The sequence below is a fragment of the Acomys minous genome (assembly GCF_964271855.1).
Source record: "Acomys minous genome assembly, chromosome: 12".
Taxonomy (NCBI): domain Eukaryota; kingdom Metazoa; phylum Chordata; class Mammalia; order Rodentia; family Muridae; genus Acomys; species Acomys minous.
Genome location: NC_140493.1, coordinates 24003159 through 24015677, shown reverse-complemented (window position 1 = coordinate 24015677; position 12519 = coordinate 24003159). Strand labels below are relative to the sequence as shown.

Genomic DNA, 12519 nt, shown 5'->3' with positions numbered 1-12519 from the left:
GTCTCTATAAAAGAATATATCTTAACTTCTTATAATCTTGTCTAATTTATCAGCATAGAGGTGTTTCTATATTCAATGATGATATTATTCATCCCCTTTGGAGAAAATCAAAATGTAGCAGACCTGAATAAAAAGTGGACTGCTAAGCTGGATCTTTCTATGCTTGTGGTAACTTCCAAGTGGAGGACGGAGACCAGATTACGTTAGAGGGCAGCTATGTTAACAGGAAAATAAAAGGGCTTTAGATTCCTCCCAAAATAATAAGGGTCAGATATGACAAGGGGGAGGCCTCCTGAGTATCTTGGCTACAGACACAAGAAAAAAAGAAAGCAAGAAAACCAAACAGGACAGGTAACATAATCCCTGATCCCTCCACATGGGAACAGTTCTAAGACTGACTGAGACATAAAAAAATGTCTCCAGCCAGAACTTCAACCATACATGGACAATAAATCTTTGGCTACAATATCCTCAAGACTTGTCATGTCATTCGTTTAAATGGCATATTTGGTTTACAATCCAGAATGGGTTATGGAAAGATGTCTTTTCTTCTGCTCATACAAAGAGCAAAAGCTCCATAATTGATCTGTGCATGTTGCATATCTCACGCATTTATTATTTTAGAACTATATATCATTTGTAAGAAAATATATGTTTTTAGAACAAAAGAACTGGACACCGATGCTGCTGGATTGGATGCTGGCACAAGATATTCCAGCATCCTGCGTGCTCCAGCCTCACAACTGCTCCATCAGAGCCTGCTTCCAGGGCAGCTTCAAAGAAAGCTGCTGATCCCAAGTGGTCCAGCCTTTTCAGACTGTTCCAAACAGAACGTCTATTAAGCCTAAAACTTCTCAACATTTGCAAACTGGACCACAAATGTCATTTGCTGGATTGTTTAACTATTCTTTCCCAATTTATTTGGGCCCTCCAAAAGGTATCCGATGCCCCAAAATCAGCGAGAAGCAAACCTGAGAAGAATAACGTCCTATTCCCCTTAAGGTGGGGTGGCTGGATTTTGGTTGTTTTCTTGGGTAATGGATGTTTGTTGTTATAAAGGGGTTAGTTATAAGTTATTAATGGTCTTATTCAAAGAGAAAGCAAGGTGAGGGATTTCTCTCTTTTCCTTCTCTTAATCTTTCTTTCTTTCTTAGGTAAGAAGAAAGGGGTTAAAAGGAAAGAAGGGGGAATATAGAAAATGTATAGAAATGATAGCACAAAAGGTAGATTATTGAATCTACTCCTCAACTTTAAAGGCTTAATTGTTATTCTCAAGGAAGGTTATTTTTAATTCATTGATACAGAAATTGTATATTGATGCAAAATTAAGTTTATTTGTGATACATTGGTATAAAATTAAAATTTAGAGTTATCTTTTACACACACACACGCACGCACACACACACACAAACACACACACACACACACACACACACACACACAGAGGGAGGTGAACAGGGCATGAGCTATTGTACCCATATAATTCATTTATAAATACAAGGTCTACTTCTAGTACTTTCAAAACTGCTACCACACACTGCTTCAGATAATAAAGTAACGTAAGTTGTTAGTTAATCAACTCATTGTCATGTCAGATACTAGTCTAAATATCACAGAAATATGCTTCCCAGGTTAAACAAATAGAAGACAGACAGACAGATAGATAGATAGATAGATAGATAGATAGATAGATAGACAGGTAAAATAAGTAGATAGGTCTCTAAAAACCTCAGAGAGCTATAGAACATGGCATTTAAAGATATTTTATTATATTAAGGTTTCTTTGACAGCAGATAGGTCAACTCCTGGCAGCACTCAGCCTACCTCAGAGAAGAGACAAGCATTAGGAAACCTCCATGTGAGGCTGCATCTGTGTGGCAAGCAAGCCACCAGGGCAAAGAAAACATCCTTGTTTCTACTACAGAGTTCTGCCTAAAACAGGCAAGCCTGGATGCAGGCCAAGTCGACTGCCAAGCTCTGCCAAGACAAGTAACGAAGTTCTTAATAATTCCTGCTTCACAAATATGTCTGTCAGATATACTGGGCCAATAGACTGAAGATGGTGTTCCAACATTATAGTATTTTGGATGACTGTCCAGGCAGCAAACTGTCTCTGTCATATTTACTTGTAGTGTTGAAGCTGCTAGCCTACACTTCCTGATTATTCAAGTAATAAATTTTAGTCCTTTTCAAGTCTCTGATAGGGTTGAAGACTAGATAGTTATAGTTTTACAGTTAAGCTTAGTTGCTTATAAGTTAAAAAGATATTTTAAAATCTATGTAAAAAAATATGTAAAAAAAAAATTAGGAATCTTTTTTGACCCTGGAGAGGGAGGCCCGGTGGCACTCAGAGGAAGGATAGCAGGCTACCAAGAAGAGACTTGATACCCTATGAGCATATACAGGGGGAGGAGGTCCCCCTCAGTCACAGACATAGGGGAGGGGAGTCGGGGGAAAGCGGGAAGGAGGGAGGAATGGGAGGATACAAGGGATGGGCTAACAATTTAGATGTAATATAAATAAATTAATAAAATATTTTTTTAAATTAGGCACAAAATTTTAAACTCTCATAGATAGGATAGACAATATTTTCTAGACTAGGCATTATATATGTAAGTCTTAACCATTGGTTTTTAATAATTGTTTCATAATTGTTCTTATTGTATATAGTTTATACAAAAACAGCTTTTTTAATTAGACGAAAAGGGGGGAATTGTAACAGCATGGTCTGGTGCTTTGTATTTGATTATGTTGCTCCCCAAGGTCTGCTTGCTGAGCAGACACCCACACATCCGAAGCATTGCTGAGCAACCTTGCCTCCTTGATTGGCTGAATGAAAGGCTTACACTTGGAGAGGGCACACGTGAGGGGCGGAGCTAAGGTTTGAGGGCAGAAGGATCACAGGAGAGGAGAGAGGTACTGGAGGAGAAAGAAGGAGCAGAGTGCGCCATGGGATAGGAAAAGAACCACATGGGCCCGGATGTTCGGCATAGAGAGAAGCGGCCAGATAGAAAGCATAAGCAAGTATTTTGGGATTGTGGATGGGAAGTAGCCCAGATAGGAATAATTAAAGCATATGGTATGCTCTGGGGGCTGGGAGATAACAAGATAGCTTGGGTGGTAATATCTGCCCAGCTCCAGGTAAAATAAGGCTTATTCTAAAACCTACCAGGTGTCTGTATCTTTTATTGCTTACGATAGATAGTTAGATAATACAGTCATAATAATGATAGGCCCATAATAAACATCCCATTTTTATTTTCTACAATGCTCAATAAGGTTGTGATTTCTATTCAGTGATGCAGAAGCAGAACCATGGCAGTGGACACTAGCTCTGCCCCCCAGGGGATGCAGGGTAGAGGTAGGTATCTTCCAGGGTCTCCCCAGAAAAGAGAGATACTTGGCTAAGTCTGGGATCAACAGGGCCTGATACTTGTTGAATGAACTTTCTAAAAATTTTCAATTACGAGGCTCAGACTGGCCTCAAAGTCATGACAGTCTTGCCTCAGCCTCCGGTGTGCTGCGATGCCAGGATGTGCCACCTCATCAGGTGAGCGGCTTGCACCACACTCTTCAGGGATCTTATTCTGGGGGACAGCACTGGGCCCACCCACAACCGTCTCAGTTTCTTATGTACTACTGACCACAGTCGCTGGAACAGGGATCCAAGAATGGTTACCTAGCATCTCAGAAGGCAGGCTACAGTGGAGATGCTGGCCAGAGCCAGTGGGGGCTCATCTGGAGATTCCCTTGGGGACAGATATCCCTGCAGGTATACATGGCTGCTGGTGGGACACTGCTTTGTGACCTACTGGACATAAGGCTTTAGTGTCCCGACACACCATTTCATCAAAGCAAAGTGAAGAAAATCCACTTTGCCCTTCTTTGTTGACTATAACGAAGTCACAGGTCCAACCCTTATTCTAAAGGAGAGAGTTGCATGGGACAGGATAAGACAGATACCACAGAAAGGCACACTGGACTCTGAGAGTCAAATCCCCTTGAAGGCTTCTTTCACCTCCATAGATAGCCAAGGTCCTGGCCAAACCTATGCCAAGATGACTTCACCTCCCTGTTCTGAACCTTCCCATCTTCACCATAGTAAAACATCTACCTAACGGACCCTTTCATCTGCTATGGGCCCTTCCATTCTCCTTATGCACTCACGGCCCCAGCTGCACACAGCAGCCTCGCGGCCTTTGTATTAGTCAGTCCTTCCTTCCAAGCTTCTTTGGGCCGCACAACATCCGCTGCAGGATGGAGCAATTGAGGTGGGAGGAGCAGGAGAAAGAAACTTGTCCTTCATCCCCAAGGATGCTTGAGTTCATCCAGGTTCCAAGAGGGGCATTGGGAGAGGGAAAGTGACAGAAATGAGGCCTTGCCTGTAGCCTCAGAGCCCCTCCCCAGAGCTCATGGGTCCCTTTTGCCTTAGCACTGGGCTGGGATTCCTCCCTAACAAACATGATCTTAGCCCTTCAGGACCCACCCCAACTCCTTTTTCACTCTGGAAGGCTGGACATGAGAGAGCCAACATCTCCAGGAGATGGGACTTAGATTTCACCCCGCAGCCTCAAAGCTTGGTTTTTGGAAACTCAAAATGCATCAGCAATGATCCTTCTGCCTCTTCATGGGGTCCTCACCTATGGCGGCTTGGCTTCCTGCTTATACTTACTAGGCTTGCAGGGACCCTCCCCACCCCCACCCCCCACCTCTGTGGAGCTGCCCCACCTTCCATCATCCCCAGAGGGTCTATTCAGAGCCAGCAAAGGAGTCAAGGCCAAGACCACCCACCTCCCTTTTGCCCCATTCCAAGCAGGGTTTCGGGCATATGTTGCATCTTTAGAAGGCTAGTTTCTCTCTCTCTCTCTCTCTCTCTCTCTCTCTCTCTCTCTCTCTCTCTCTCTCTCTCTCTCTCTCTCCACTTTTGGGGCATGGAGCCTACAGTAGAGGGCTCCGGACTGGGCTAGTCTTGGCTTCTCACTGCCTTCCTCACCCTCCTTCAATATCCTCTCAGGAAGTTCCCAGCATCTTCTGTGTAGAGCATTCCTGACATAGTATTATATGACAGTCTCCTAAGAATTGAAACATTCTCAGCTGGGCGTGGTGGCACACACCTTTAGTCCCAGCACTCGGGAGGCAGAGGCAGGTGAATCGATGTGAGTTCGAGGCCAACCCGGTCTACAAAGCGAGTCCAGGACATCCAAGGTTACACAGAGAAACCCTGTCTCGAAAAAAACAAAACAAAAAACAAAAAGAAACATTCCCTCCAGGCATGTTAGACAAGGGGTGGGGGAAGGATCTCAAAAGGTAGATAGAGGTCACATGTCTGGAAGAACAAAAATTTGAGATTCCTGAGCCCTCTTCACACGGAGCCAAAAATGCTGGAGGAGAGCACTTGGACCAGCAGAGGTGCTTTTTTTTTTTTTTAAAGGCCTGTGGAGCTGTCTACAAGCTGTTCAGAGCTCCAGAGCTCCAGGCACAGCTCCTGTGAATTGTCACCCATGTTTGGGGTGCATGTTTGCTTTGATGATGCAGCTGCTTCTGATTTATGCCTTCTAAGTGACGCCTCACCCATGCTCCCGAGAGTAACCCCAATAAAAACTCCTTGGTTCACCAAATTGGATATTGGTGCAGTCGTTGCTTTGGTCTTTCATGTGTTCCCGTTCCAGGGTGAGTAGACATGTGTGGCAAATCTTCTTAGGAAAAGTGTGCCACATGACCCAAGAGAGGCCAGCCAGCTACCTCAGCCAGGACCAAGTACAGTAATCGTGTCCTCTGCATGGCCTTAATAGCTGAAGTTTGATGAAGGTCGGGGTCCAGTGTGGAACTCAGGGCAAGGGGCAGACACACTACTGAGAAAAGGCACTTTATTTCAGTAGGGAGGGAGAGAGGCGCTCAGAGCAATTCTAAAATACTGTCACTCTCCGTTGCCTAAGAGGTGTGAACCCATGGCAGGACACACCCAGCCTCACTGAAGGCTGTATTTGGTGGGCAGAAGGGGAGGCTGTGCACACTCAGGCCTTCCCGCTCTTCCCCTGGGACACACGCGTTTCCGGGGGTGCCCTGCGGAACCACTCCGACCAGGAGCCATCGTAAACAGCCACGTCGGGCTTGCCACAAAGGTAGGCAGCCAGGGCAACGTGGCAGGCGGTGACCCCCTTGCGGCACGTGGCTATGAGGGGCTGCGAGAGGTCCACCTTCTTGTCCCGGAACATGGCTTGTAGCTCCTCTGGGCTCTTCTCGAAGCCGTCTTCCGTCAAGAAGTTCATGAAGGGCATGTTGACTGAGCCACGGATGTGGCCCGAGTCCAGTCCTGGGTGGCAACAGAGGACATGGGTTAGGGCAAGCATGGAGGTGGGGACTGGAGAGCCCGGGGCCACCACCATTAACAATCAGGTTTTTGCTCTCTTGGGAACTCAATTTCTTGCAATCTCTGCTTATCATCAACACTCAAGCTATATATAAGCCTCAGGCCTGCAGTCCCGGCCCCAAGACCTGTTTTCATGGAAGGATGTCCCAAGTCACTTCTGCTGGAAAGGACATCTGCGGTGCATTACCGGGGAGAGTAGATGGCTGTGTGTGCTGGCTGCCAAGGGCATGGCAGAGAGAAACTATGTGGGCCCTCCTGGGCAGCTGTTTGCAAGAGCACCGATGCTGGCTAGCTTTGTGAGTCACTAAGCAAACCCTCCTGTGAATGTATTTTACAGGCGAAAACGCTGAGGTGTGCTGACAAGAAATGGCTCAGCTAAAAGCACAAGGAAGGACAGGCAAGCCCAGGACCACACCCAGGCTTTGGTGTTCCTGTGAGGCACGTAGTTGTGAAGGGAAGGAGACCTGGTTTCAGACACATGTTCAAATCCTACCTCTGCCACTTACTACACCGGTGATGTTCAGTAAGTCACCTCTTTGCACCTCAGTTTCCCTATGGGGAGTAAATGCTCCTGGATGAGGATAAATGACATAGACTGAACCCTAATAATGCTTGCCCCCATGCTGTGGCTCCCAATACTGTGCTCCCTCTTCTATGCTTCTATGGGAGCAGGGCAGGGGTGAGGCAGGCCAAGGTCCTTTCTAGAGCATACCCAGTGAGGTTTTTGGGAAAGCCAGCAATGGGTGGTATCCATGGTAACTCAGCTGGGGGCTGTGACAGGAGAATCTGTAGGTTGAGGTCAGCCTGGTCTATACAGTGAGTTAGAGGTCAGTCTGACCTTGTTTGAAAAACATCAAACTAATAAAGGGGAGGCCACAAAGATGAGCCATGGCTGGCTGGTGGCACCCGAAGGACCCATGTCTTATCATGCTTAGCCATTTCTCTCTTCCTTGTGTACCCTGCACCCCACCACAGGCAACACTGAGAGTGAGGCCCATGTCAGAACTGCCTCCATCTTTTCAGGCTCTCCCAATCCCCACCAACCCATTAAATGTGAACTGTGGGGCAAGATAGAAACAGCATGGTGGGTGTGGCAGAAAGGAGAGGAAAGGGCTTCGACTGATGCGAGCAAGCGAGCGAGGGACAGGCCAACACTGTGAACAGCATCAGACAGACAGGAAGGCTCTCTGTTCTGGGCCTCAGTCTCCCCTCCTCTAGGTATAAGACCCTAGTGTGCGTAGGAGCACAGTGGGTACACAGTCAGTCAATGCAGCAATGTGGTAAACCCCTCACCCCAAAGAAGATTCTAGATTCACCAGCACAAGCAGTCCTCTGACAGAACACATGTCCCTGCTTGCAACAGTGACATCTAGAAGGTCTTCCTGCTGAACTTGAAACCAGCTATGTGTAACCCTGTCAGTAGGGAGCAGCAGCTGGCCTGAGGACATCAACTGTCAGGTTACAGCAGTTTCCTGCTGGCACTGGAAGGGCAGGATCATTTGCACCAAACCTCTGCACTGTTTTCTTTTCTTTTCTTTTTCTTTTCTTTTTTAGGCAAGGTTTCTTTGTGTAGCCTTGGTTGTCCCGGACTCCCTTTGTAGACCAGGCTGGCCTCAAAATCACAGGGATCTGCCTGCCTCTGCCTCCCGTGTACTGGGATTAAAGGCGTGCGCCACCACACCCGGCTGTGCTGTTTTCTTATCTTCAACACACCAACTGATTCTTGTCTTGAGTCTATAACGGGGGCCTTGTCTAAGTAAGGATGAAGCTAGGGATGCTGCGAAGCCTCAGCACCAGCCTGACCAGCAACGGCCATTCTGCCAGGAAGGCTCAAGGCACTTCTGGGTTTTTCGTCCGGATGGTGGTTGAAAAGTGCACCCCTAACCAAAAAAAAAAAAAAAAGAAAGAAAGAAAAAATAAATAAGCCGGGTGGTGGTGGCACATGCCTTTAATCCCAGCACTCAGGAGGCAGAGGCAGGCGGATCATTGTGAGTTCAAGGCCAGCTTGGTCTACAAAGCGAGTCCAGGACAGCCAAGGCTACACAGAGAAACCCTGTCTCGAAAAACCAAAAAAAAAAAAAAAAAAAAAAAAAAAAGAGAGAGAGAGAGAGAGAGAAGTGCACCCCTGTAAACATACACATGGAGATCAGAGGGCCACCTCGGGTGATGTTCCTCATTGGCCCATCCCCCTGGAACCTGCTGTGAGCCCCACAGATCTGCCTGTCTCTGCCTCCTCAGTGCTAAGGTCACAAGCAAAAGTCACTAAGTTGTGTTTGGAGATGTGACTTGTCCTCATGGTCACAAGGCAAGAGCTTGACTCACTAAGTCATTTCTCCAGCCTCTACCTGGGGCCTTTAAAGGAACAAAAACTGCAGCCTTTGTTCAAAGGGACAGCCAGCGAACCCATGGGCCCAGTCCAGAGAACTCTGGAACACTACCAACCTCAGGACAGAGGACAGGCTTGCAGCTAGAGGCAGGTCTCCTGCCACACTCCTATTCTCTGCAGCCAGCACCTCAAAAGTGGGTTCTCCCAGAGAACTATATCTCCCTCATTCCTCACAAAACTGAAGTCTTTCCTCCCAGCTCTAATGGGGATCCCAGGCTCAGAGAAGACATAATAACTTCACACACACACACACACACACACACACACACACACACACACACACACACATACACACACACGGATAGAGAGAGGAGACATGTAAAATCAATCCAGACTCCAAAGCCTGTGTTTGTTAGTCACTCTGAGCTCCCCTGGAAAAGAAGGCTGAGGCAGAAGGATTACTGAAATGACTTCTTGTGTTCCTCAACTGTCTAGAAGTCTAAGCATTTGTGTTCCAGGTTTGGCTAAGGAGATTCGAGTCAGTAGGCATGCTAAGATCCCTCAGGCCATGGATGGGCAAGGCTCTTGGAAGCCAAGAAAACCTGTCTGTACTTTTCTGGCATTCTTCCCAAAGACAGGGAAACTCATGTAGGCGCCCTGGCTGTGGCCCAAGGGGCAGGGCCACAGGTAGAGGGTCTCCTTGCTCCCACATAGCAACAGTGTGGAGTGGTGACCTTTCCCGCCCCAGTCCTCACATTTGATCTGGCTCACCCCACCCTCTGCAGCAGCCTTAGGCAAGCCTCACTTTGGTGCCTGCAACCAAGTGGAATAGGGCCAGTGCCTCTGAGAGGCCACTCAGGATTCCAGAAGCTGACTGCATCCAGGGGCCTGCAAATCAAAGTGCTAGGCATGAACCAACACCACCCCCTCCTTCCTCATCTTCACCCACTCTCCCCCCCCCACCAGGTGAAAGAACAGGTTCCCAGGTATGCAGGCTGAACAACTGAGAAATGAATGCTACCAGGCCCAAATACAGCATTCCCATTATATGGATGAGGAACACTGAGGCTTGGAGAGGGGAGACAGCCTGTTACTGACAAAGCCTCCAGAGATCCCTGTGTTCTAAGATCCTTCTCTTCTCTGATTCTTCCTACTTACTCTGGTTGTCCAGCCTTGGACCTGACAGGTTACCTCTGCCTTTCTTTGCAGTGTTCCTCCCAGTGGATACACAGCTGCACCTGAATATTCCTTTATTGTGCACTCTCACTCAGGCAGAACTCTGGAAGACATGTGAAGTCCTGAGGGGGAGGTGATTGCCCCCAGGGGGCAAGAAGTAGCCATGGGGTCCTGTATTTTTGGTGGTGGTGGTGGTGGTGGTGTGTGTGTGTGTGTGTGTGTGTGTGTGTGTGTGTGTGTGTGTGAGAGAGAGAGAGAGAGAGAGAGAGAGAGAGAGAGAGAGAGCACATGCACCACACTCATGCCCTTCAGGAACGCTCGGAGCCAAGGCCTCCCCACCCCCCTGTGCTTTATATCTGGACCGCTGAACCCACAGGAACCTCCCTGAACCCACCCCACACAGCAGGCCACGACCTTGGCAGTGTGCATTTGTGTCCAGCAAATCGTCGTACAGAACGGGGCAGGTGGCCCATCCCCTGCCTGTGTAGTTGGCCCTGGACTTTGCTCAGTGTCGTCCCCTCCAAAGAGCCCCTTTGCTGGCTTGCTGAACAGGACAGAAGCCATGTGCATGTGACAGGGCTGGGGACCTCTGCTTGTTTATGGCTAGGAGGGCTCAGTGCCCTCCACATAGCCACATAGGAGTGGCCGAACTAGACAGGGAACCCAAGCTCCCTGGCACTCCAGGGCAATCAGAAGAGATAGGAAGAGTCATAAGAAGAGAGGGACTTTAGAACTCAGGCAGGCTGTGTCCCCTCTCCAAGCCTCTGTTTTCCTCATCTATAAAACGGCGGGAACACTATGTTTGGGCCCCGTATCACTTATTTCTCAGTTTGCTTTCCAGCCTGCTGGTGAAAGTTCAACGGCCAGCTTCACTCTCCCTTCCCCCAGCATAAGTTCCAAGAAGAAAAAGGGCTTTGGGCCAGGACCAGGAGGGGCTGCAGGCGTTCCCTGTCCGGAGTCTCTGCAAAGTGCCTAATGAGCGTACATCTTTCTCTCCTGACCTTCCCAGGGCACAGCAGGCGGGACAAATCAAAGGCTTGGAGAGAACGGGAATGGAGAGATGCCAAGCTCTGCCAACTAGATGTGTGGCCTTGACCTGCTCCTGCCTGTGTGCCTCAGCCCCGCTCTGTCCAGTGGGGACACAGTTTAGTATTAAGACTGTAAAAACAGTGTTTCCGACATTAGCTGGTCGAAAGGAAGAGGCACTTTGTAACAAGTTAGGCAAAATAGTATCCAAGTGTTAAGTCATGCAGGACAGGGACACTTACTGATAAAAGGAACCTTGGGAGGAGGGCCACCACTCCTGTGCGGAGGAAAAGCAAGACTTGGGGTCTCCTGAACCCTAGGAAGTGGTGGGGAGGTTGCCAATGGGCTTACATCTGAGTTTAGAAGCCAGGTTTAAAACCAAATAGTACTGAGTTCAAATCCAGGCTCTACCACTTAACTGACCAAGTAACAGCACTGCGTCTGAGTTAGGTGGTCCGTTGGATCCATATCCGTGGGACAAGCTGGCAGCCACTGTAACAGCTCCACAAATAGGCTGAGGCTGTCTGAGTTGCCTTTCACAAACACTACGCAGGGTCCCAGAAGAGCCCCTGAAAGGGCCCTGTTGGTGTTTGAAAGGGTTTCTCGGGTCTAGAGGGTGTGAGCCTCTGTACAACCATGTAAATGACTACTTGTGGGTAGAACATCCTTTGGTGCCTGGACATGGACCATGGACAGTCACCCCTACTAATGCCGGCAGCTCGTTAGCACACGGCTATGGGCACACAGACGGAAAGACAAGTCTATTTGGAGGGACTGAGGGTCCCAGGTGCTCTGATTCCCCATCTTTCTTGCTGGACAATCCTCCCCAGGGGCCACAGCGGCACCTACCTACTGCATCGGGCTCCGGTTGTGTGCCCAGGTACCGTCCTTGGGCCCGAGAGTCTACCAGCTGGAACCTTTTAGACTGGAGGTTCTCCAGGACCTGCTCATAGGTCTTGAGCAGGGAGCGATTCAGTGTAGCTTTGAAAACGGCTGGCTCTGGCCGCGAGGGCTCAGATGTCACCGGGTGGCCCTCCTTCAGCCAGTTCCGGAAGCCACCATTGAGCACTGACACTGTGCGGTGGCCAAAGACACGAAACATCCACCACACTCTGGGCGCGTAGAAGCAGCCCAGGTCGTCTCCGTCGTACACCACTACGTGCGTGTCGTTGCTTATGCCCAGGCTGCCCACGTAGTCCCCAAAGTGGGCCTCACTGGGCAGCATCATCTCATAAGGCGAAGCTGTGTCCCGACATTCCTCTATATCAAAGAAAGACGCGCCAGGCACGTGGCGTTCCTGGTACTCTTTGCGTGCCTGGCGGGTCCCCGGTGAGTACCATGACGCGTCCAGCACCCGAAGGCTGGGTCCCAGGCTGCCGGACCGAATGGATTCCGCCAGCCACTTGGTGGAGACCAGCGCCCGGTAGAGCACCTGATGAACCATAGTGTCAGCTCTGCGTGTCACCTGGCGCGGGTGGGAACCAAGAAAGGGACAAGCCTGAGAGCACTGAGTGCGGTAGGAGGAGCCCAGGAGGCGGGGCTGTTGTCCCCACTACACTTTCCCAGCGTGCAATGGTAACCTCACCCAGAGTGAGACTAAGGCGACAGTGGGAAAAGTTTG

At 48.9% G+C, this 12519-nt stretch overlaps 1 protein-coding gene across 1 annotated transcript; it reads right to left on the bottom strand.

Moving 5' to 3' along the window:
* Positions 1-5850: 5850 nt before the first annotated feature.
* On the bottom strand, positions 5851-12487 carry TST (thiosulfate sulfurtransferase). The gene is made up of 2 exons (XM_084751226.1): positions 11748-12487; positions 5851-6313 (listed from the first exon to the last, which is right to left on the bottom strand). Exons 1-2 carry the CDS (start codon positions 12340-12342, stop codon positions 6015-6017), a joined length of 894 nt encoding a protein of 297 aa, XP_084607352.1. The 5' UTR covers positions 12343-12487; the 3' UTR covers positions 5851-6014.
* Between the last annotated feature and the right edge of the window lie 32 nt (positions 12488-12519).

Excerpts from the sequence above, each read along its gene's own strand:
- TST (XM_084751226.1), bottom strand. The coding sequence starts at position 12,342 with ATGGTTCATCAGGTGCTCTACCGGGCGCTGGTCTCCACCAAGTGGCTG. Across the intron at positions 6,314-11,747 it reads ACCGGAGCCCGATGCAGTAG|GACTGGACTCGGGCCACATC; the intron begins GTAGGTGCCGCT and ends GTTGCCACCCAG.